The following is a 22,621-nucleotide window of genomic DNA, read 5'->3' on the forward strand; positions in this document are numbered from 1 at the left end:
GGCTTTTTTTTTTTTTCCTCCAGACAACACCTGTTTTCTCCTTTTTTTTACAAAAAAACCCCAATCTAATGCATTATTAGTGCTATTTGTCAATACAATTCACATTATCTGTCTGTATTACCTTTGTGTATCTTTACCTTCTGTTTGCCAGAAGAAGGTAGAAGTGTCATTTCTCTCTGGGATTGCCAAAGGAGTTGTTATAACTCTTTAAAAAGGGACATGCAGGTACAGCTCAGTCCATAAGTTCTTTTACTGGTTTTAGGGTGATTTGGGGAAGACCAGTGTGCAAATTAATAACTTTAGGGACTGATACTGACAATTCATCAATGTGATGTTATAACTACTCGTGTGTCGAGGTCAGCTGTTGTTTGTCTCCTTGTTCTAACACAGGGAACCTCATGTGTGGTCCAGGTCTCAAATTTACCTGGAGATTAATGAGGTCTTGAAATTTAAGCATCCTGACTGTTCATCTTAATGTATCTTCTCTTTGGAATCTGCAGGTGCAATGAATTTAAGAGGCAAGTAGCTTGGGTGTGAAAAAGAGTGTAGCGCTTTCAAAAAAAAACAAACAAAAAAAACCCCAACAAAGCAAGTTTATTAAAAACACTGAGAATCGGTTTAATACAGCAATAAACACCATGGCAGTGTGTTGATGTCAAAATTCCAAACGTGAACCATCTTAGAAAAATAATCATTGTTTGCACTCATTCATAAGGAATCCCTTATTGATAAAGAAACATACCCTTAACATTTAATCCACTTTCTGATTTTATCCTTATTAGCCTATGACTTACAACTGTGTGTTTTTTAACTATAGCCTTCCCATAGAAGAGATGGCTTCTGTGTTACGATAACGATTACCATAAAACCAGGTTATGCTGTAAAAAGCCCCATTCCTGGGCAACTTCTAGAGGTTGCCTCTGCTGCAGGAGTCAATATGTGTATCCAATGTCCTCTCCCACCTCTGCTGACAGAGAGTAATGGCCAGGAGTCCTGTGCTTTGGTCTTTGGAAGAAGGTGTAAAATTGAGCATGTTTATATGAAACGTAATCACAGATTGTGTTCTCACTCCAGCTACGGTCCCCAGACTGGTCACATTAAATAGTGAAGTATATAGACTCAATTTCTTAAAATTGATCAAAATCAAATCAAGCATTCATTGCATCCTTTATTAATAGAAAACAAAAGTGAGATGCTGCATCTTTGAAAATAAAATGGAAAAAAAAATAATGGCATGTAAATGGACCTCATGCTTTCAATGACACGGAGTTTAATCCAGCTCTTTCAGGCATTGGGATAGGTATGATAAATATGACTGGAACCAAAGCAGAATTATTACTTTGAAAGCTTTAGCCCTAAGTGGAGATCAAAGAAAGGAATATACACCTATAATAAATCCATTTCTAGAAGCTGGTTTACATCACTGGGGCAAGATTATGAAGGAAATAATTATCTAAAGCAACTAAAAGCATTTGACAAGTTAAAAATATTCCCATTTGGTCAGCAGTTGTGTTATAATGGGAACATTCTTCAAGGAAAAGGTTGTCAAGCATTGGAAGAGGCTGCCCAGGCAAGTGGTGGAGTCCTCATCCCTGGAGGTATTTAAAAGACATGTAGATGAGGTGTTCAGGGACATGGTTTAGCGGTGGACTTGGCAACGCTAGATTTAACAGCTGGACTTGATGATCTTAAAGGTCTTTTCCAACTTCTGATTCTTTAAGTATTTGCTGGAACTTGGCTTCTTGAAACTTCAAACTGAATGGTGGGCACCTGCTGATTCAAACTAAGAAGTCATGAGTTCTGCCCGGTGTGCTTCAATGACTCCCGCAGATGAAGGAAAACTGCTTGTGGTGTTTGCTGACGACATGCCACGACCTGAACGCTTGTTCATTTTAAGGTGTAAGAAAAGAGAAGAGTTCTCTCTCCCCTTTGTCAACATCGTTTCTCCTGTCCTCCTCCAAAGGAAGATGTAGCGAGCAAAAATCAAGTATGCAAGAACGTTACAGCAAAGAGGACTGAAATCAGGGTGAGACTTGCTTCAGTAAGACTTCCAGAAGAAAACTTTATTCGACCTTCAACTGCTGGGTAAACTCTCTTCATCCGCTGGAGGTAACGGGAAACAACCTCAATATCAGGTTCACCTACACAAACAAAGAAAAGGTTAAGTGTTCTTTGCAGCAGCTCATCTCTGAACTAAAATTTAAGAACCTCTCTAAAATTGCAGTTTTAGCTCAAGTCTGAAAGTAAACTGGTTTCTAGTGTTTGCTGTGCTCAGTCAGTACACATCAGGACAGCAGAGCCACGTGGAATGTTCTTGTGCCTGGGTGAAACATCTGTGGGGGGTTATAGCCAGAATTTTTGGCAGCAACTCATATTTTACAAAAAAATGAAAAAAAAAAAACCCTTCTCTTTGCATTGCCTGGCTGTGTTGTGGTTTTGGTTGATTGGTTGGTTTGTTTTGCACCTGTTACAATAATAACTTGCATTCAGATTTAAGTAGATTGAGAGTTTTTGGGGTAGAGCGCTCGAGATCTGGCAAAGCTACTGCTTACATCTTTTTGAATTCAACTTTACTTTTTTTTAGGAAGAATTTCTAGCCTGTGCGCTGCTGCTTGCACACGAAGTGTGGTGAGGATTTTCTGCAGTGGAAGACCATCTTCCGTCTCTGCTGCCAACCACGTCTGCATGGTTGCAGCCCTTCTGCTCCAAGCTCATACAACCTTTAAGTGCAACACGTTCATCTTAAAAGATTATAATTTTGCCCCTCTGCTATGCTGGAAGGCTTTATCAGAACTTTTCAAGTCGTTCCCTTCCATTACTCCGAATGATTTCTCTCTCATGTGAATTTATTTCTGGGTACACAGGTATCTATCAAAACTACAGCCTCCTCAAATTCACAAGCTGTAGGCTAAATTTGATTTTAAAGACCAATCCTACCTTTGAGAATAAATTTTAAATTGAAATGTCCCAAGGAACCAAAAATTTAATCCGTAACAGAGGTCCAAAAGGAATTTTTTTGGTAAGAGCATGCTTATACCATCCAGAAGCAGAATATATGAAATGCACCGATGAACAAAACGAGTTCTGCAAAATGTAAATGTGTTTTCAGAAATAATGAATTTTAATCTCTCAACTTTTTTTCAAGTTCTAATACTTCTACATGGTGGACATTTAAAGAGAACAGGACCCTTCTTTTTGATGCGCTGTTTAGTAACGAGTACAAGTGCAAGGCAGCACATGTGATGTGCACTATCTGTAGTGCATTTTTGCCTTTATTCTAGTTAATACTGATCTCAGAACCACTCCCTAAGCAGTGCTGAACTGATAAGGCTCAGTTTCACTTTGAAACTCTTGTGATTTAACTGAAGAAGAATATAGTTGCTGGCTATAACCAAAACTAGCAATCCAGAGCAGTCAGATCAGAAGCAAATTTAATCTCTACGGTATTACTATTGAAAAGATCTTTTAACTTCTGGAAATTGTTTGCCTGCCCAGGCTTACCTTTACTGTATCCCAGATTTTTGTCTTTCAGCATCTGATAGCCATCTCCTCCAAATAACATATAGGACGGAAGAGTCACGTTGTAGATTTCATCCATCTGGAGTGGGATGTAGGCTGGGACTCGGCAGGCTGTGCAAAGCACTTCCAAGCTGACAACTCTGCTTCCTGGGGCTCTGGAGAGATCGTAGACCACGTGGATGCCTACAAAAATACGAGTTTCAGTGTCACTTTGTTGAATTTCCAGGGCTAGAAGCAGCATCCTCCATCATCTTCAGCTGATTCTTTACAGTAGCTTCTGTGACGGAGAGGTTGTATCATTCTGAATTATACCAGTTAATGCACTGTTTGCCTCACAAACAACTTTTAGGCAAGAAAAGTCCTGAGGCTGGAGAACTGTTGTTCCACCTCAGTTACTTACGTGATCATCTGTTCTCATCACTACTCTACTGAACGAAATTACTAGTCTTGGGATTAGAATGCTGCAAGATAAAATTACCTTCCCTTATTTGTATAGTCATATGCTTTCTCCTTCAGCTTGTTGGCTGAAATTACTTCTTTCAAAGCCAGCCAGCCACCCTAACTTAACGGCTATTATGGATAATAAGTACTGTCCTGAAAAAGGAAAGCCAAGCCAAGGCTAAAAGTTGTGGTTTCTGCTCACTGCAGAAGTGAGGCTTCTAGTTGTGAGCCTTCCTCGATCAAAAGCCTGGAGAGAATTAAGCCCCCAGAAGAGCACTGCCAAGAATTTGCTGATCAGAAAGCCACTAAAGCTCATCCAAAGCACAGAGACTTTGTCCAACCCTGGCGCTCTCCCAGTTCTAGATCTTCCATCCTGAACCCTTTCCAGAGCTACCAGTTACCTTCTGGTTCTGTGAGGAGGCAGCAAGCAGAGGGGCTGCTGTTGCTTAGTGGTACCCAAGAAAGGGGTAACTTACTGATGAAAGTGTAAGACGGGGTGGGGGACATCACCAGGCTACGTGGGGGGAGAAGTGAGGAGTGGGGGGAAATCTGTTAGCCTCTGCCCTTTGACAGTAGACAGGCTAGGGATCATAGAATGGCCTAGGCTGGAAGGGACCTTAGACATCATCTAGACCAACCTCCCTGTTTTGGGCAGGGACACCACTTCTCGACTAGACCTGGCAACACATGGAGACTGAGCGGGAACGTTTAACTTCTCTGCTAAATAAACAATAAAATCTGCTCTGTGTTACAGACAGACCAGGAATAAACATGACTGTGGCCTAGTGCACATCTGGATAAATATATGGGGAGCTGCAATTCAAGAAATGCGTATGTTTTTAATATTAACTCTTCATCCCTAAGGTGTTTAGAAATTCACTGGAGCAATTCCATAGCCCATTTGGACTCACTCTAAAATTGTCAGCAATCATTAGATGACAGCACAGAAGTATTTTGATAAACAGGAATTTGGCAATAACTGGCAGAGACATCCAGTCTGGGGTTTCAGGTAGGCTGCCAGTGAAGAACCAAAAACTGGAGTTTGTTGTAGCTATTTCTGTGTTACAGCAATATTCGGTTATATCTTCCTGTAGCTAACTGAAGTGTTAAACTGCTGCCACTACAGGATGGTGAACCAACTGGCAATCCTGTCTCTGCTGAAGGGAACAGCGATGGTCTGTGTGCCGCAGGGGCTCAGTTAAACATAATTATTATGTACAAAACCAGCGTTAGTTATCTGGCAGGCCTGAGGCAGAGGGCTAGGATGTACGGCCGGCTGGATCTCCATTCTTCAAGAGGCTTCCAGGGTTAAGACAAGGCCAAAGGAAGGGGTGGCTGGTGGGGAAAACTGAGAAAAGGAAGGAAGAAAAAGTACCTCCCACCTGCAGCAGCTCTCCACTTCCTCTTCCATATCTGTGCACACTGTGCTCAAAAGCTTCTTTCAGAGTGGAGCCTTTCACCCTTACCAAATCAAAACGACCTCCAAACGGCAAAACAGACAGCAAATCTTCCACAGTAATGCTACCTGGAGGGATGAGACTCTATTTACTTTTTCTTTCTTTCTTTTTAAGTTTACAAAATTATTTTAGGATCACTTCACCGTATGTTTTTGACAAAAAATGTGGCAAATGCAATTTAAGAACGAGGGCCAACAGTGGTGAGTATCCCATATATCGTCCCAATCAAAGAATGAGCATCGTTATCATTGAGCAAGTATCATGACCAGTACATCTGAGTTTCATGTAACTGCATGCATTACTATTCAAATAACTACTAAAGAGATTAAAACCCACCAAGCTAAGATGAAGAAACACAGCTATTCTTACTGAATTGGGCAATTTTTCCAATTGCTTAAGATTTACTCACATAAGTCCTACAGAAAGATTTAGCTAAAGTGAAAAAGGTGTCTGTTTTCAGGTTTCATTTATGTGATATCAGGAAAATAAAAACCCGAAACTCCCCAGAATTTACAGCAGACTACAGATGGCTCCCAGCGACCACAGTGGCTGACCCTCTGCAGAAGGAGGTGAAGAATATCCAATGTCTTTCTTTTTTCCAAGACATCAACAGGGAAATCATAAAAAACACTGTGTACAAGCAATGCTAGTAACTTCTACTAATGTCAGCCTGAGTGCAGTTTTGCTCTAACAATTTGAGAAAGTTCAAAGTTGCTTCCAAACGCTGTGCAAATCCCATTAAAAGAAGCCCAGACTGTGTTGAGGCTTGCACAGTAACTTAGTTCGTCTTGAGAAAATTCTCATTTAGCTTGTATTTTTACATACCATTAGTGCTTTGTTCGTCAATGGGTGACCGTATCCCACCTCCATTCAGGATGCACATTGAAACATGGTTCCATGACTTTTTATCTGGACGTCCAACATTCTCATAAAGCTACCAAAGGAGAACGTTTAAACTGGTTTTTAGTCTTCACTTAAGTCTAGGTTCTGAAAGTTTACACCCAATACTGAGACTGAAAAAAGACAGAAAGGTTTTATATCTTTTTTGACATTACCTTCAGCCCCACTGTAAAACACTTAGCTATTAGAAAAATAGAAGGCAAAACACATTAAAATTTGTATTTTTGTTTTTTGAATTTTGAACAAGAAAAATATTTGCCTTTTCCTGTAATGAATTCTTGGACTCTGCCATAGTCTGCATGCATGTGACATGACCCGGGCAGGCCAGGTGAACAAGGGAAGGATGATTTTTTTTTTTTTTATTTCAACAACTACAGTAAAGACAAATGATTTGAGCCTATTTGGAGAATCAAGAAGTGAAGAGGACCTTAAATATAGCTGTACCTTAAAAAACATGTAAGGGCATGTATAAATTAATCTAGCTCTTTTTGTACATTGCAAGGAATTAAGATTTTTTCAGCTTCTCTGAGATAGGATTTTAATATTTGCAATGGTCTTAGCGAACTAGAAGGATGTAGAAGAGTGGAGGATCAGGAAAGAGACATAGCAGATCAGACCTAAAAGTCTCCTCTGCACAGCTTTATCTGTCCAGCATTGGCAAGACTCTGACAAAATGCAGGGATGAGATGATTTGCTTGCAACAACACCAAAAAAAGAGACCAGGAATTCACTCAGTTGCCTATGGATGATCAGCCTACGGTGTTAATCCGCAAAAATAACTGAGAAGAACAGAAAAAGGCTGAGAAAAGAGATAAGGATAATGGAAGGAATGGACTGTTTTCCGTAGAGGAATGACTACAGTTAAGACTCTTCAGTCTCACAAAGAGAGAAATACAGGAAGGATGTGACAGAACACAAAGGGCATGTGGAGGCTGGGTAGGAGTCAGTGTGTTTTCTCACTTCAAGAATGACAAAAAGCTAAGAAAAATTCAGAGTGGGGTGACAAGAATGGTCTAGGACACAGAAAAGCTTCCCCTTATCCAGAGACATTCTAAGCCTGCCTCGACACGTTCCTGTGTGGCTGCCCTAGGTGATCCTGCTCTGGCAGGGAGGTTGGACTAGATGATCTTTCAAGCTCCCTTCCAACTCCTAGCATTCTTTGATTCTGTGATTCTGTGAACACAGAATGATGATGTAGGCTTGGGACTGTCTGGCTTGGTAAAGAGGCAATAGAAGGAAAATTTTTGAGAAGTCTATAAAGTCATGAGTGGTGCAAAGAGAGTGGACAGGGAGCAAGTATTTCAGTGCAAGGACTTCTCCTTGGGCTGCAGCAGGCATCCAGCCCGCGGGCAGCAGGCTGCACACAGACAAAAGTCTCTGCAGGATGTGCAGGTCAGTGGTGGAATGTCCCACCACAGCTGCTGTGAAAGCTGCAAGCAAGTTCAGGGAAAAGGAATTCCAGTGGGAGCTAGTAAATACCAAGGTGCCACTTCTGGCTTGGGAAGTCCTTGAGCTGCAAACCGGTGGGTGACAGGGACAGATTTGAGTACAGCGTCTCCACAGGCTTGTGCACCAGCACACTCTTCCCTCACCATCCTCGCTCGGTCAAAAAAGATATACAAGAAGTTGCAATGGTTGATCCTGTCCTCTGAGTTTGGCCACCTCTCTGCTGCACCCCTATGCCAAGTGTTTACGATCTCTGACTCTTGCAGGTGTGTAAATGTTTGGTGGCTCCATCTTAGCGATCAAAGTTATTTCATATGGCCAGATCCATGAGCTAATCTTAAATTTGTAACTCCTAATCAGTTGCAACCCTCCAGTCCTGAGCTGAGGCAGTTCGAAACAAGAGCACACACATTGCTGTTAGCAATTTCACAGCCTTTTCACACTTGAGTTCCTGTAAAGTCTTTTGTAAAATGTCATCTTGGTTTCTCGCCCTTTCATTCTGAGATTTTGGTCTAGTCTTGGAGAAGCATCACTGAACTAAACAGACTTCTGTTTTGACCCAATCAATCTTCTACATTTCTCAATCTACATTTCCCAGGAAAACACCAAATATTAAAGGCCATGAACCGGCAGGTCTGGTTTTTACCTTCATATCCCTGAATGCATGGCAGCAGACAGGAAAGCAAGAGTAGAACTGGCAAGACAAAGAACATGAAGGGTAATCCATATATCTACTGATGACTGCAGGTGGTTGTCTAGAGACATCGATTTAACTGATGTAGAATTTGACCTCCCAAGTCAAAATGTATAGCAAGAAAATCCACAGGCTTCTGAAAAATTACAGTTACTTTCTTTAAGCTTGAAAAGTGCCAGAGGATTTGAGCACATTTTAAAAATAAAAACATAAAAAGGTCTAGCACGAAAAAAAAGCAAGGCACTGCAATTTTAGTAGAAGAGGCTGAGGGAGCTGGGTCTCTTTAGCTTGGAGGAGAGGAGACTGAGGGATGACCTCATTAATGTTTATAAATATGTCAAGGGGGAGTGTCAGGAGGACGGAGCCAGGCTCTTCTCAGTGATGTAAAATGACAGGACAAGGGGCAGTGGATACAAGCTGGAACATAGGAGGTTCCACAAAACCATTAGGGAAAACTTTTTCACAAAAAAAGGGTGTCAGAGCGCTGGAACAGGCTGCCCAGGGAGGTTGTGGAGTCTCCTCCTCTGAAAACATTCAAAATCCGCCTGGACGTGTTCCTGTATGACCTGACCTTTGGCAGGGGGCTTGGAATAGATCATCTTTCGAGGTCCCTTCCAACCCCTAATATTCTGTGATCCTGTGAATTCTCAAATCTTAATCTAATTGGGAAATTAGCCCATGAAATAATAATTCATTTACAGATTACAATAAAAGCAATTTCAGGGGCTGAATAAATAGCTTTGCAGACATATCTAAATGATTATTAATGAGCTCCTGTGTTCAAGGCAATGCTGCGGGACGTTTATGGCAATGCTCATTTTCTAGAAAGAGCCACATTCGTGAATGTTTTTCCCTGGAGCACCCAAAGGAAATTATGCTGCTGTGGCTGAGTAAAACAACCAAAACTAGCAGGTTTTAAACCAAAACGACTTCTCCTAAAGTGACCTTCTGGTGTTAACATGGCTGTTAAAGCCCAGCAGTACCTGCCAGGATGCAGCAGGGCACAGCGGCTCCCTCCAGGCTAGGGTGCTAGGGCCTTTTACCTCTTCTGCGCCCACCTGTGCGTGTGGCCTTTCCCCCTCCTTTGCTTCAGCTGGCACCTTTGGACTCTTCATGGGGACAATTCATACCAGTAATTCAGCAGAAAACTATGCAGAGTTACTGTTTTCTGGGCTAGCATGTTAAAAAGAGGATGAGCAGAGCCCAGTAAGTAATGATGGAGCAGAAGGAAAATGCTGTGAGCAGGGGACAGGCAACAGGGCAGAAGGGCAAGGGAGCCAAATTCTCCTCCTTGTTTGAGGAGTGGGCTCCTAGATGGTTGTGCCCCTTAAAACTACAGCTTCAGAGACAGCTGCAAACAAGCCATTCTCTACCTGAAGATATACGCAAAGCTGTTCCTTACTCTATACAGCAAGATTTGTTCTAGCTTCGCTTCTGTCAAGTCCTTCTAGGGATGCACTAGATGTTACAGTGGTGGAAAGCAGCGCAGAGCCCGTGCTCTGAGAGTCTGGAGCCTGGGAGTGTTTCACTTGATAGCTCTGGAGTAATGCTCGGGTGTGGGATTGCCACCCTTGGTGGGAATGTCTTACCACAGCATCACAAAGCAAATTTCCCATGTTGCATTCTTGGAAACGGCACGCTTGGCTTGTGCCATTCAAGTAAACGCTAGTTTTTCCAATCTCTGTGGAGTAATTCCCCAGGTTTTTCCTCCATTTTTCCACTTCTTCTTTAATGAACTCATCTATAAAGTAGTATAAAAGTGTAAAATAAGCATCACATGTATCTTATATTAATGACACTTCAGTGAATACAAAGCTCAGGGAAAAAACTCTGCTTTTTGTGATTCTGAAATGTTACACTTTCCCTAAGGGCTCTTCAGGCAACACAACCTCTATGCTCACTTCAAATAAACCCTGCAAAGGGAGGAGGCAGGACAGGACAATCAAGTGAACAAGTTATCCCTGTGCCACAGCAAGGTTATGTCCTCTATAACCCTTAAAAATATTTTGACTGATTCCTATTCTAACCTCTAATTGATGCAGTTCCTAGCACCTACTATGACAAGTAAGAGCTTCTATATAAGAATTTTTAATATACAGGTGATTTTTTGGTCTTTGTTTATTGACATTATATCTTTTTTTTCCTCTTTTTTACTTATAGCTTCTTCCCCTTTAATGTAGTGCTAAAAAAAATACTAGCTGAAATATAAAGGAATAAACCCTTTACAGAGATTAATTCTCTATGCACATCTGTCTGCCAGCTGGAAATGTAATTCAGAAAAAAAACCTGATTCAGAAATATTTATATACACAGACAATGCCACAACTGTTTTATATCAGCTATTAGTTTTAAGCAATTTACCACGTAACTAATACCAACATTTATAAAATGAGAACACCTATGTATCTGAATTTTTACTTTTACAGACACCAGAAAGAGACCATGAAGTCTCTTTACATCATCTCATTGCATTAATAGATCACCGAGAATAACATAGCAACCGAGAATAGCATAGTAAATAAGAAAATATCTGAACATATAATTTAAAAAAGATTTAAATACTCTGGTAGTACCAAGAAAGTCAGATAAAAGCTCAGAGCTTCCTACAGCAAACACTGGACATGAAACAAAGAATGGAGAACCAGCCCTGGGAAATTACAAGTACAGCCAACAAAAAGCAGGTAACAGAGCTTGGACAGCGTTAGGAACAGAAAGCAACAGAGAGATTCTCCTCCTCCCAGTTCTTTAAATGTTTCAGACCTGAAACCTTGAAGACACTCAGCACTGAAAACAAAAAGAGGTGGGGTTTGTATACTATATTTGCACATTGCCGGAGTCTCCCAATTTTTTTGTTTGTTTGTTTTCTGGAACATTTCCACTTTCCTACACTGTCCAAAGAATCCAGCCTCTGGCAAAACAAGGTAAATTAGTTCTCATAATCTTTTAAATCATAATTACAGGGCTAGCTAAAATGGGGCCTACTAAATGGTAAGGTATCACCTGAGTTCCTATAAAAGGACTTTCAATGACTTTAAATAGACAAAAATATCCACTGAATTTGTGCATATTCAAAGGCCACCGTTCAGAAAGAGAAATAGAGGCAAGTAGGTAAAACTGTAGCCTGAATCCTACACAGAAGAGAACTGCAAGCTCAGGAAGAAAGCCGAATTCTTCTTTGGCATCCTACTGAGTATTTAACATAGTTACAGTGGAATTTTAGTAGAGCACTACGGGCAAATTCAAATGCCTACTCCACATACCTTCAGGAACGCTGCCGTCCAGCAGAATGGGGTTTCCAACTGCTTCGACTACATTTCCTTTCTTGTCAAATGTAATGTTTAAATAACCAAGATACTTTCCGTAAGCATAAGCTTGTACAACTGGCACCTTCCTCCCGTCATCTGAGTCAACCATGAAGGGATAGGGGCCAGCCGGCTGTTCAGTAGAGGGCGGGGTGCCTGCACGAAACAAGCATGAAAAGTGGGTCTTCAGCTCAAGTGACCTTCAAAGAATTATTAGAACATCATTTCAAATTTTTCTCAGCCTTAAAAAAACAAAACAAAACAAAACTGAATAGAATATAAAGCAGAAACAACAATGAATGTGTTGGATGACAAGCACACATTCGTTTGTTTGGTAATGTTGCTTCATAAGAGACAATACTGTTTTCAGGACAAGAGCTCTAATAACTGCCACAGTGTTTTTTAAGTTCTGACAGCGTGCTCCTCCATGGCATCACATCGCAATAGCAACAAAGGAACTTTTCATTCCAATTATGTCAATCTAAACGTCTCAGCAATGTACGCACACTAGTCTCTGCCTGAAAAGTTTGTTATTAAGCCTTCACACTACGTGATTCTGCATCAGATAAAAAATGAGAACGTTAGTAAAACATACATAGGACTTGCTGATGTGAAAAAGTCTAAACTGTTTTTACTGGTAATACCCAGTCAGAAAATCCACAAGCAGTTCTGTGAAATTGTGCATAGACCCAACTGGTTGTATGGGTTTGTTCTTTTGCTATACCAAGCTTAGCCTCCAAAATTTCATACAGGCTGCAAACTCTCTGCAAAAGCAAACTTAATTAGAGTTAGGTTGTTATGGATTTAAAACTCTCCTCAGCCTGCAAAGTTTGAAGGGTGATTAGATGTAGGACTTGGAAACAGATGGATCAAAGCCAGGCGCATTTACGGAGAAAAGAGATCTCAGCTCGGTTAGCACATGCTACTGCAGGATTTAGAAATCATGCAGGGGAGGAAAGTAGTGAAGACAACTATGGAGCACAGCTCTTGTTTCAAGGGTATCACCAGCCTTCTCAAGGTCTCCTTGCCAATATTACCTGGTTAGCATCACTTCCCCTCATTATTCCTGTCAGTATTCCTGCCCCACCGCCAGCAAAGACCAAGGTCGAGCAGCTCTAAGAGGCATCACGTGCTGTGTGACAGGCCCTACTGCAGAGCCCCCCCAAAGCTCCCTCCCATCCCAAAGCTGGCGGCGTTTCCCATCTGCATGTTGGCGAGAGCTGGGGTACAGGCAGGGCGGGGATGTTGGGAGCAGACACAAAGGACATGGATCCGGAGGAAAGCAGGCTCTTCACCCACCGCTCACAGAACAACTTGTTTCCTTCCATTTGCAGTTGTTTATGTAATATGAAATCCTGGGATAAGCAGCACAGCAAATGCTCCTCCCGGAACTCCAGTATGATTTATACTTATCTCTAATCCCAGCACTTCTCCCGGGAGAACAGCTGTAACAAACTACAAGCTGAACCAAGCCTGTGGGAGACAGGGACAGGCTTGAGCACAGCACCTCCACAGACTGGAGTTGTCCAGGAGCACACTCTTCCCTCACCGTCCTCACTTGGTCACTCTTGGCGACAAGACATTGGGATGGTTGGTCCTGTCCTCTACTCGGGTTTGGTCACCCCTATGCCAAGTGTTTGCGAACTCCGACTCTCGCAGATGTGGAAATGCTTTGTGTCAGAAGTTATTCCCTGAGGCCAACTTCAGGAGATACCCTGAACTGTTTAACATATAACCGTGCACGCAACTGTTTCTCCTTAACAAGTGGGATAGTAAAAGGTGAGATACTGGATGAGAAATTAAAGCATGAGGAAGTGAGAGGAGATGAGTAGAAGAGGAGAGGATGAAATGGACAGTGCAAAACCTTTAGGATATTAAGTCCCTAGCACGTGTCGTACTACCCCTGTGACTGGGGCACAAGAGAAATTTTGCAGAAAGTTAGAGTTCCCATTATACTTTCAGCCAGTTATTGAAGGTTTTGCTATATTTAACTGGCTACCCTTGATTTTGAAAAAAGAACCTGTGTCTTTACACACTGGCCCAGGGAAGGTGCAAGGGACTGCTAAAGAAATGTCTCAAAAAGTCTGGGCCTTTTCTGAACCTAAACAAGCCAGAGCCGCCTGCGTGTTGCCTGGCCGTGTTGGTGCAGGGCTGACTCAGCACTTTGCTGAGCCCACTGTCCCATCCCTGCACTGGTGGAGGTGTGGGGGGCGGGTAGGGCTTGGAGCTGTGGCTGCAAGAAGCTGGAAGAGTGAGAGGTAACTCCCACTCAGAAGCCCCCACCATCCCCCAGACCAGTTCCCCGTAATTTTCCACAAGGGGTAAACAACACGGTGTGGAAGGAACTTAACAGGATACAAGGTGAGAACGCCAGGCAGTTGCACACTTTTTGCCCACCACAAGAAGACCATAGAATCATAGAATTGCCAGGGTTGAAAGGAACCTTAAGACCATCTAGTTCCAACCTCCCCTGCCATGGGCAGGGACATCTCCCACTAGATCAGGCTGCTCAGAGCCCCATCCAGCCTGGCCTTGAAAACTTCCAGGGATGGGGCTTCCACCACCTCTCTGGGCAACCTGTACCAGTGTCTCACCACCCTCACGGGGAAGAACTTCTTCCTAATGACCAATCTGAATTGATCCATCTCTAGTTTTAACCCGTTCCCTGTAGTCCTACCACTACCCAATGGCTGCGTGTGCTGTGGTTGTCTGCTCGATCCAAGGGTCTTTCTTTTTTCTATCGCTTTCTTTCTCCTTTCTGGTCTTAAAAAGAGGCTATCTATGGCAAAGCCGGTCTCTTTTACTTGTTAATAGCTTGTTGCTGTGAGGCGTGTTGGTTTAAGTGGATGATTGAAATACATCGTTGTTATCTCTTCGGTGATTGATAAATAAAACTGATGTTCGGATCTTTGGTGTGGCTCACCTTAATCCTGGCCTGGGAATCACTGAACCTGAGTCATCGTCCTGAAAGGTTGGGACATGACAGAAGGCAGCAGCACAGGAGATGCAGCTGATGGCAGGTTCTACCTAAAGCAGCATTGCTGCTGAAGCGAGCACATTTATCTCTAGGGCAAAGAAGAACAAAGTCAGAGATGAAAAGAGAGACTGAGAAAAAGAGGAAACCTTGGGAAAAGTTTTTAATGACAGGGCTAATGGAGGCCTATGAATATGGAATCAGATTCTAAGCAAAATCAATGGTGCTATAACTTCTGAAGTCTTAACATGATTGATTTTTATTTGTCTAGTCACACGCAAGGTTAAATGTAAACATTTTGTTTACTCCTTTATATGTGTGACCCAGCAGTAAACTACACTTGTGAAAGTTCTCCAAGTTGAAAGAGAAACAATCAGTTCCAGCTTTGCTTTAGAAGCAACATTTTAGTAAGAAGTTAAATACCTGTATAAAGAAAAGTGTTTGTATGTCCTCCAATTACAACATCTACTCCTTTCACTTTCTGGGCAATATTCTTGTCCACAGTAAAACCAGAGTGTCCTAGGGCAATTATTTTGTTCACTCCCATAGCAGTAAGTTCATTCACTTGTACTTGCAATGCTTCAATTTCATCTTCAAAGATTATATCATCCCCTTAAAAAACAAGAACAAACACCAAACATGAATGCATTTACAAAGTAACTAAATTACTATTTTTTTTAAAGAAGTTAGTTGATATAATATACCATTTTCTATAATTAATGGAACTCTGAATGTCAGTGGTTTTCCAATGTCCTTAGTTGGTTCAAGCTCCTGATCTGAATTTCTCCAGTCTCCCAGAATCACCTGTGTGGTGGGACTAGTAGAACATTCCTGCACTGAGCTGTTTGTACTTGCCTCTACTAAACAAGTTGTAACTTCAGAAAAAAAATCCAATGACATCAACTGTGGGATCAAATACTGAATGGCTTTTATTACTTAGCTAGAGAAAGGAAACTAAATATATCAGTATATGTTTGAGTCTAAACACTTGTCTTGTACTTCAAGGCTTTTCTCCTTCCCACAATATATTTGAGATCTTCTGTCTTCTCCCAAGTTAAATCTCTCTCTTTTTACTCCATACACCTGCACTAAACTCTGAATTGCTTTTTTAGCACAAATTATCCAGCACCCAGTAACACCAATACAGCACAGCACGCAACTGAGCTACCATCCTGAAATAAGAACATAAGGAACGGAAAGCCTGGAAAGGAGAAACCTTTTCCCGGCCACAAATGTTGTGAAACTCACAATCTTTCTGCAAGGTTTCTGTTCCTGTTGAAATTATTCTAACATTACAAACAGACCAGCATGTACTTTTATCCTGGGCAAAGTGGTTTGGGTTGCACAAAAGGGCTTCCTAAATAAGAGGCTAATTTCTTTGACAAAGTTTTTAAGAATAGCATCTAAGAACAGAGTCAACACACTGTAATCCTAAACTTTCCAGTGAAGACAACCGAGTAACATTTCTACCAATTCCTCCTCTACCTCATTCCTCTCCTTCCTGTGGAGTTTTTTTGTTTAAACCATTTTGAAGCATGCCTTTAAAGTCAAGAGATTTACATTATTTCATAATAAAGGGAGGAGTGAAACGAATTCACAATCCAGTGCAAAATGTCTCAGGAAATGAGGAGGAAGCCGCTACAATGGAAGAGATAAAAGAGGGTTACATAAATTGGTTCACCACCACACCCAATGAATAGTTCTGTTACTGCCAGAGGGAATCTCTGCCCTGCACATTGCAGAGTGAATTGTGCAGTGCATTCCCACATTTTCTTCCTGTGGACCTCTTCTCAGAATCACAGTCATAAGTTAATTGGGGTTGGAAGGGACCTCTGAGGGCCATCTAGACCCAAACCCACTCAAAGAGGGAACTCAAAGCCAGATGAGGATGCTCAGGGTCTCATTTGAGCAAGCAGAAATTCAACAACCTCTCTGGGCAACCTGTTTCATGGCTTAACTGCTCTTACCATGACCAATGTTTTCCTTACATCCCACCATAATTTCCTGTGATACTACTTGAGCCCATTGTTTCTTGACCTTTCTCTGTGCCCCTCTGGGAAGTGTCTGTCCCTGTGTTCCCTACAAACCCCCTTAAGCCAGTGGAAGACTGTACTTAGTTGCCTCTTAGCCTTCCTTCTCTAGGCTGAAAAAAGCCACCAGCTTCAGCCCCTCTTCATCCATCCATGTGGTTGACAGAAGCTGGGCCTGATGAAGAGCTACTACGAAAAGGGGAAGTCTGAGAAATGCTCCTTGAGCGTAGACCCTTCACATGCTCATCTTGCCACACACGGACCAGGTACAACAGCCACGCACATCACGGTGTGGGGACCAGTCCTGCAAAGAGCTGAGCTCTCTAGACGAAGAGCAAGCGTGAGCGGCTGGCTAGCTGTGCTACCACACAGTTGGCTACAGGTTGATTTCTCCCATGGTGTGCAGCCAGGTGGTCTGTGAAAACTAAGCTCTCCCCACCAGCACCAGCTCTCTCACCCTTCTACAGAACCACAGAATTGTCAGAGTTGGAAGGGACCTCTAGAGATCTAGTCCAACCCCCCTGCCAGAGCAGGATTGCCTAGAGCACATCACACAGGATCGCATCCAGGCGGGTTTTGAAAGTCTCCAGAGAAGGAGACTCCATGACCTCTCTGGGCAGCCTGTGCCAGTGCTCTGTAACGCTCACAGTAAAGAAGTTTCTCCTTATATTTAATTGAAACTTCCTGTGTTCCAGCTTGTGCCTGTTGCCTCTTATCCTGTCACCAGGCACCACTGAAAAGAATGGCTCCATCCTCCAGGCACCCAGCCTTTAGACATAGACATTTGATATGGTGTCCTCTCAGCCGTCTCCAGGCTAAATAGTCCCAGCTCTCAACCTTTCCTTGTAAGAGAGATGCTCCAGTTCCCCACTCATCATTGTTGCCCTCCTCTGGACAGTCCAGAACTGGACACAGTAGTCTAGATGTGGCCTCACCAAGGCAGAATAGAGCGTGATGATGACCTCCCTTGACCTGCTGGCCACACTCTTCTTAATGCAGCCCAGGGTACCATTGGCCTTCTTGGCAACAAGGGCACATAGCTGGCTCATGGTTAATTTACTGCCTACCAAGACTCCAAGATCCTTCTCCTCAGGGCTGATTTCCAGCAGGTCTACCCCTAACCTATATTGGTGCATGGGGTTTTTTCTCCCCAGGTGCAGGATCCAACATTTGCCTTTGTTGAACCTCCTTAGGTTCCTCTCTGCCCAGCACTCCAGCCTGTCTAGGTCACACTGGATGGCAGTGCAGCCCCCTGGTGTGTCAGTCACACCTCCTGCTGCAGCCTACAATGCACCACATGAAGAAGACATATTATTATTAACCTACAGCGCATATTAAGATAAACAGACCTACTTTCATAATGAGGAGGAAAAGGAGGTCTGTCACACACCAGTAACTCCATCTCCCCCAGGACTGTTAGGGCAGAGCAGGCAGCCACTGGCTCCGCTGACCTCTGCCAAGCCACTCTGCTCACCCCTCCCTTGGAGAAAGATTCCTACTTGGGGGCTGCAGGGGCTTCTTGCACTCCCTCTCCATGCCCTAGTCGTGGCATCTCACACAGCTTTCTATCCTAGTTGTCTCAGCCCTTGATGCAACCGAGCTGAAATGGTCCAGCAGGTTACACAGTTACCCAGCAGAGGGGCTGTAAGAGCAATTACCAGCGCTCATTTCTCTAAGAAACCAGGCAAAAAGCAATATGCTGCTTGGCACTCGAATTCACATTTTTCAAAACAATCTGAATTGAACTGCTTATTAAGAGTTAGTTAATGCTCATGTCAGTATTTCACTTCTTTTTTAAGGCATTAAACTGATGTGATGTTCACCTCTCTTTTTAGATGGGGTAGGGATTCAGGTAAAACATTCAAACTGTGCTATAAATGAACAAGCAGAAAGAATGGTATGTATGTTAAAAATATTACACAAGCTAGCCAGAATAAAGTGGAATAAATTAAATATAAAATTCCATTTTAGAAAACTCTGCCAAGTTGATAGCTGCAGTAAATATTTTGCTGCCTGTAGGGTTACAGAGCAAGTAGCTTTGTGTTTCCACCTTATCAGAAAAGACAGCTGACAGAATGACATACATTATTTTGAAGCACCAAACGGGTGTAGCATCTCTCAGGACAGATAAAGACAGTTAACTACTTTGTGTGGTTTACAACATTGTTGCAGCTCTAATGCAAGGGAGCTGGTACCATCAAACCACTAGAAGGACGGTTTGGGGATTACCAGGGCAAAGCAAACGCCCAGACAACTCCATCTATGCGCCAAGTCATGAACTGCTCTTGCAGGATATGGAAAAGTTGACTGGGCATTCAGCTGAGATAGCTGTATACAGGAAAACGGAGGAGAACTTCAGAAGAACTGCCAACTGGCTGTAATCTATAAATTGTGCAAAGAGTTCCCCATGCCTATGATTTCCAAACAATAACATTAACAGTACCTTCAAGAGAGATGAATTGTTCCTTCACTGTGGAAACACCGAGATTTACAAGATTTCTTTATACTCTCTTGACAACCGTTTTGTGCAGACTATGAAAAGTACAAATTGAAATTTCATAACTGTGTGGAAGTTCTTGAGACTCAACAACAGAACAAATCACACTCACAAAAGGTTTCCATGGAAAACAGGCATCTAGGAATTCACATTTCAGCATTTTCAAGTTTCCGATTTGCCTTAAGAAAACCCTAGGAGCTTACAGCATGCTAAAGCAATTGCTGCAGAGCCTGAGAAAATGGAATCATCTGGAAGAAGCGTGTAGAGACAAGCAAGGCGCTGAATTTAAAATTCACAATGTATCTTGTCATCAAATTAAGGAATTAGGTTATTAATTATTTTGCCACTGACCCACCTTCACCATTACTTTATCAATCTAAAGAATTGCTAGGTCATGGGTGATAGATAAGTCAGAGAATAGGTTAACACATCCTGAATTCACATTTTCAAAGCTTCCAAATGTTCCTCCACACACTGAGAAGGCAAAGCGTAAAATTAAAATAAATTTGAGCACTATAAATGTTGCTGTTAGAATTCGGCCTGCTTGTTGCTCAATTACACTGTGGGATATACTTAGCTTAGGGCTGCTTCAGCTCCATCTATGGAGCTAACAAGCCTTCCCTTTTTACACTGTTTTTTCTACTTGTGGACTCTGCTATAATGTCTCAACACACTAGCCAGATGTTACTGTAAATGTATTTAAATGTGTCAGAGAATCATTTCAATGCTATCTGAGTTTTCCTTTATTGTATTTATTCACAAGAATAATTTTAGTAACTTGATGAGCTAACCACACCAACACAGTCATTTCAAAGAAGAGTTGAGATCTATTTTATTAACCCTTAATGAAGATCAGTATTTGCTGTCTGTCTGCTTTTCCAACTTACTGTAATGTCAGATGATTTACCCTCATGCCCTTAAGCACAGGAGAAATTCTATTGCCTACACAAAATGCAGATAAATTTTCTTTTTTTTTGTTGGGGGAGAAGGGGAAGAGAGGACTCCAAAAAAAATCACTGTAAAATAGAAGCGAGATAAAAAAGTCCATTCTGACCTCAGATGTCCATTTCCTAATACAGCATGGGAATTAAAAAGCACTGAAGGATCACTTTTATGTTCTTGTACTTCCTGAAAGTATTGAATATTCCTTTTCTTAAGAACACTATACATTACTTCTTTGTTACGAAGCCATAGAAAGAGAAGTAATAATATGAAGTCTTTTTTTCAATGTGGAACTTAGAGCATCCCTACTGCAAAAACCAGAGAAGAAAGTGTGATTTTGTCAAAGGGGGGGCTGAACTTTGAACAGGCAGTAACTCAGATCTCCTACAGCTGATTTAAATGTGCCTCTAATTCCAGTAGACCATTTTATTTTACTAAAAAAAACCCAACTCCAAAAAACAAACCTCAACAAACCAAAACCTCTTAAACATTGGAAAAAGTAGTCTGAAATTGAGAAGTATTTTTCCTCATCAATTCTAATTTTACTCATGAATGAAGCAATTGTGGTAAAAGCTGAATGGGTGTTCCTTCTGTAGTCTAATTTCTGGAAACATTTGAGAGGCTAAAAACATCTTGGGCAACTTCTGCTCCAAAAACACATAGGAAGGTCTCATTACTTTTACTAAGGTTTGAGCATGGAGGCATCCAACAGCAAAATTTCAACACAGAGAGAGAAATGCCTTGGTTTGAACACATGTCCCTCTAGAGACAAGCTGTATTTGTTTTTTAACATTTGTTTAAATGGATATATAACAGTAAAAAAGCATATAAATTTAAAACCCCAAACAACAATAAAACCCCCATCCCCAGCTTCCCTTGCTGACTTTCTTAAATTCTTAGATAATTCAGTCATGCTAAACAGTTTAGATCTGTATGAAAATGGCTTTTAACTAGTCTTCTCCAATTAAAAATAAGACAAAGTTGAACAATACAAATAAATACTGACAAAACAACAAACCTCACAGCTGAAAACATTCATCTTTGGATTCAAACAAGTGGTCAGGCAATAAAATAGTAACAAAGAATATAAACTTAAATACTAAAGAAAACATACCTGGCTGTGAAAGAAAAGAAGTTTCAGTTGTGGTGTAGCCAACAATTCCTACAGGCTCTGAGTCAAAATGTACTATTTTAAAAGGTTTAACATATTTCATCATTTCATTCCCTAATGGGGTTTTCCCCTTAATGTTTGCACTCAGGACTGTAAAATTAGCATTTTTAAGAAGAGGATCCAATAATCCGCTCACACCTTCATCAAACTCATGGTTCCCCAAAGCCTATGAAAAGCAAAAAGAAAATATAAGACCCAATATTCAATCTAAATACTCTCATGAATGATATACACAGTATGTTTGAGAAAACAAAGTATATGTTCTAGGGAAGAAAACCTTATCTTGTCTAAACCAGCACCTTCCTGTCGCTCTAGAACACAGAAATGTTAATTTTTTCTAGGTTTAGGTTATTGCTTTCCAGACTCTCTTCTATCAATACAGATGTGAAAGTTGAAAATTAACACCTGTCTAAGTAAGCATTTGCGATGATATGCCAGATTAAAATGCTCTGTTTTTTTCATCTTGTAACTGCAAGAAAGAAGATTTCCACAAAGGAAAACATGTATTTTGTGTATGGTAAATATATTGTTTAAAAAAAACCTGAAGAAAATGCTAAATGGCAACAACACTATTTGTTATCTTAAAATAAAACATGCATTTTAAGAACTTGTGCTTGGACTACAGCTTTTTAAACATATTTAATTCACATTTAGTAAGAGTTCTGTAACAAGAAAATATAATTTTCTAGCCATCGTCAGCATCATTACCTAGTGGAAAATCTAATGGTTATCAGCTAGGGAGAATCTCCACAGAGGCTCCACAGCAGGGGCACAGACACACACACGCAGGTGCACGTGTAACACCGTGAAGTGCTGAAAGTCACACGAAATGAGGTGCCCAGTTTGTCTATTAGCACGTTAAGACCAGCAGGATGAAAACAGTTGTTCTAGGTTTGTTAAGCTGACAAAAATAGTCTTACCTTAAAGGACCGTGGAACTTTCTCCTACACACCCCTTTGTCATGCTCAGCCTAAGCTGCCGCGTGCCTGTGCCTGCAAGTTTGTCCATGGCCAGCAAAGCCTCCTTAGACAGTAACTGTGCAGAAGCATGATAAAATGCAAGAACCTTGTGGCCTATTTAGGTGCTGGTGGAAGTAAAGGTGTACCTACAGAAACCTGGTAAGAGTGTAACTTGGTTCACAGTAACCTGGGACAAGTTCTCAGGCAGCAACCGGAGCAAAGCATGAGAGAGGTGCTAAAGCCAACTCCTCCAGACAAACGTGTGCTCATCATTTCATTTGGAAGATTA

General features: G+C 41.6%; 1 protein-coding gene across 1 annotated transcript; it reads right to left on the reverse strand.

The window, feature by feature from the left end:
• Positions 1 to 1,983: 1,983 nt before the first annotated feature.
• On the reverse strand, positions 1,984 to 21,539 carry NT5E (5'-nucleotidase, ecto (CD73); the record flags this gene model as incomplete). Its single annotated transcript, XM_009878948.1, has 8 exons — positions 1,984 to 2,141; positions 3,502 to 3,702; positions 5,336 to 5,485; positions 6,243 to 6,351; positions 10,047 to 10,198; positions 11,718 to 11,915; positions 15,157 to 15,345; positions 21,317 to 21,539. Coding segments are annotated over 8 exons (1,380 nt in total), but the record flags the coding sequence as incomplete, so codon positions are not given.
• Positions 21,540 to 22,621: the final 1,082 nt, after the last annotated feature.

The sequence above is a fragment of the Apaloderma vittatum genome, unplaced genomic scaffold (assembly GCF_000703405.1).
Source record: "Apaloderma vittatum isolate BGI_N311 unplaced genomic scaffold, ASM70340v1 scaffold15131, whole genome shotgun sequence".
NCBI lineage: Eukaryota > Metazoa > Chordata > Aves > Trogoniformes > Trogonidae > Apaloderma > Apaloderma vittatum.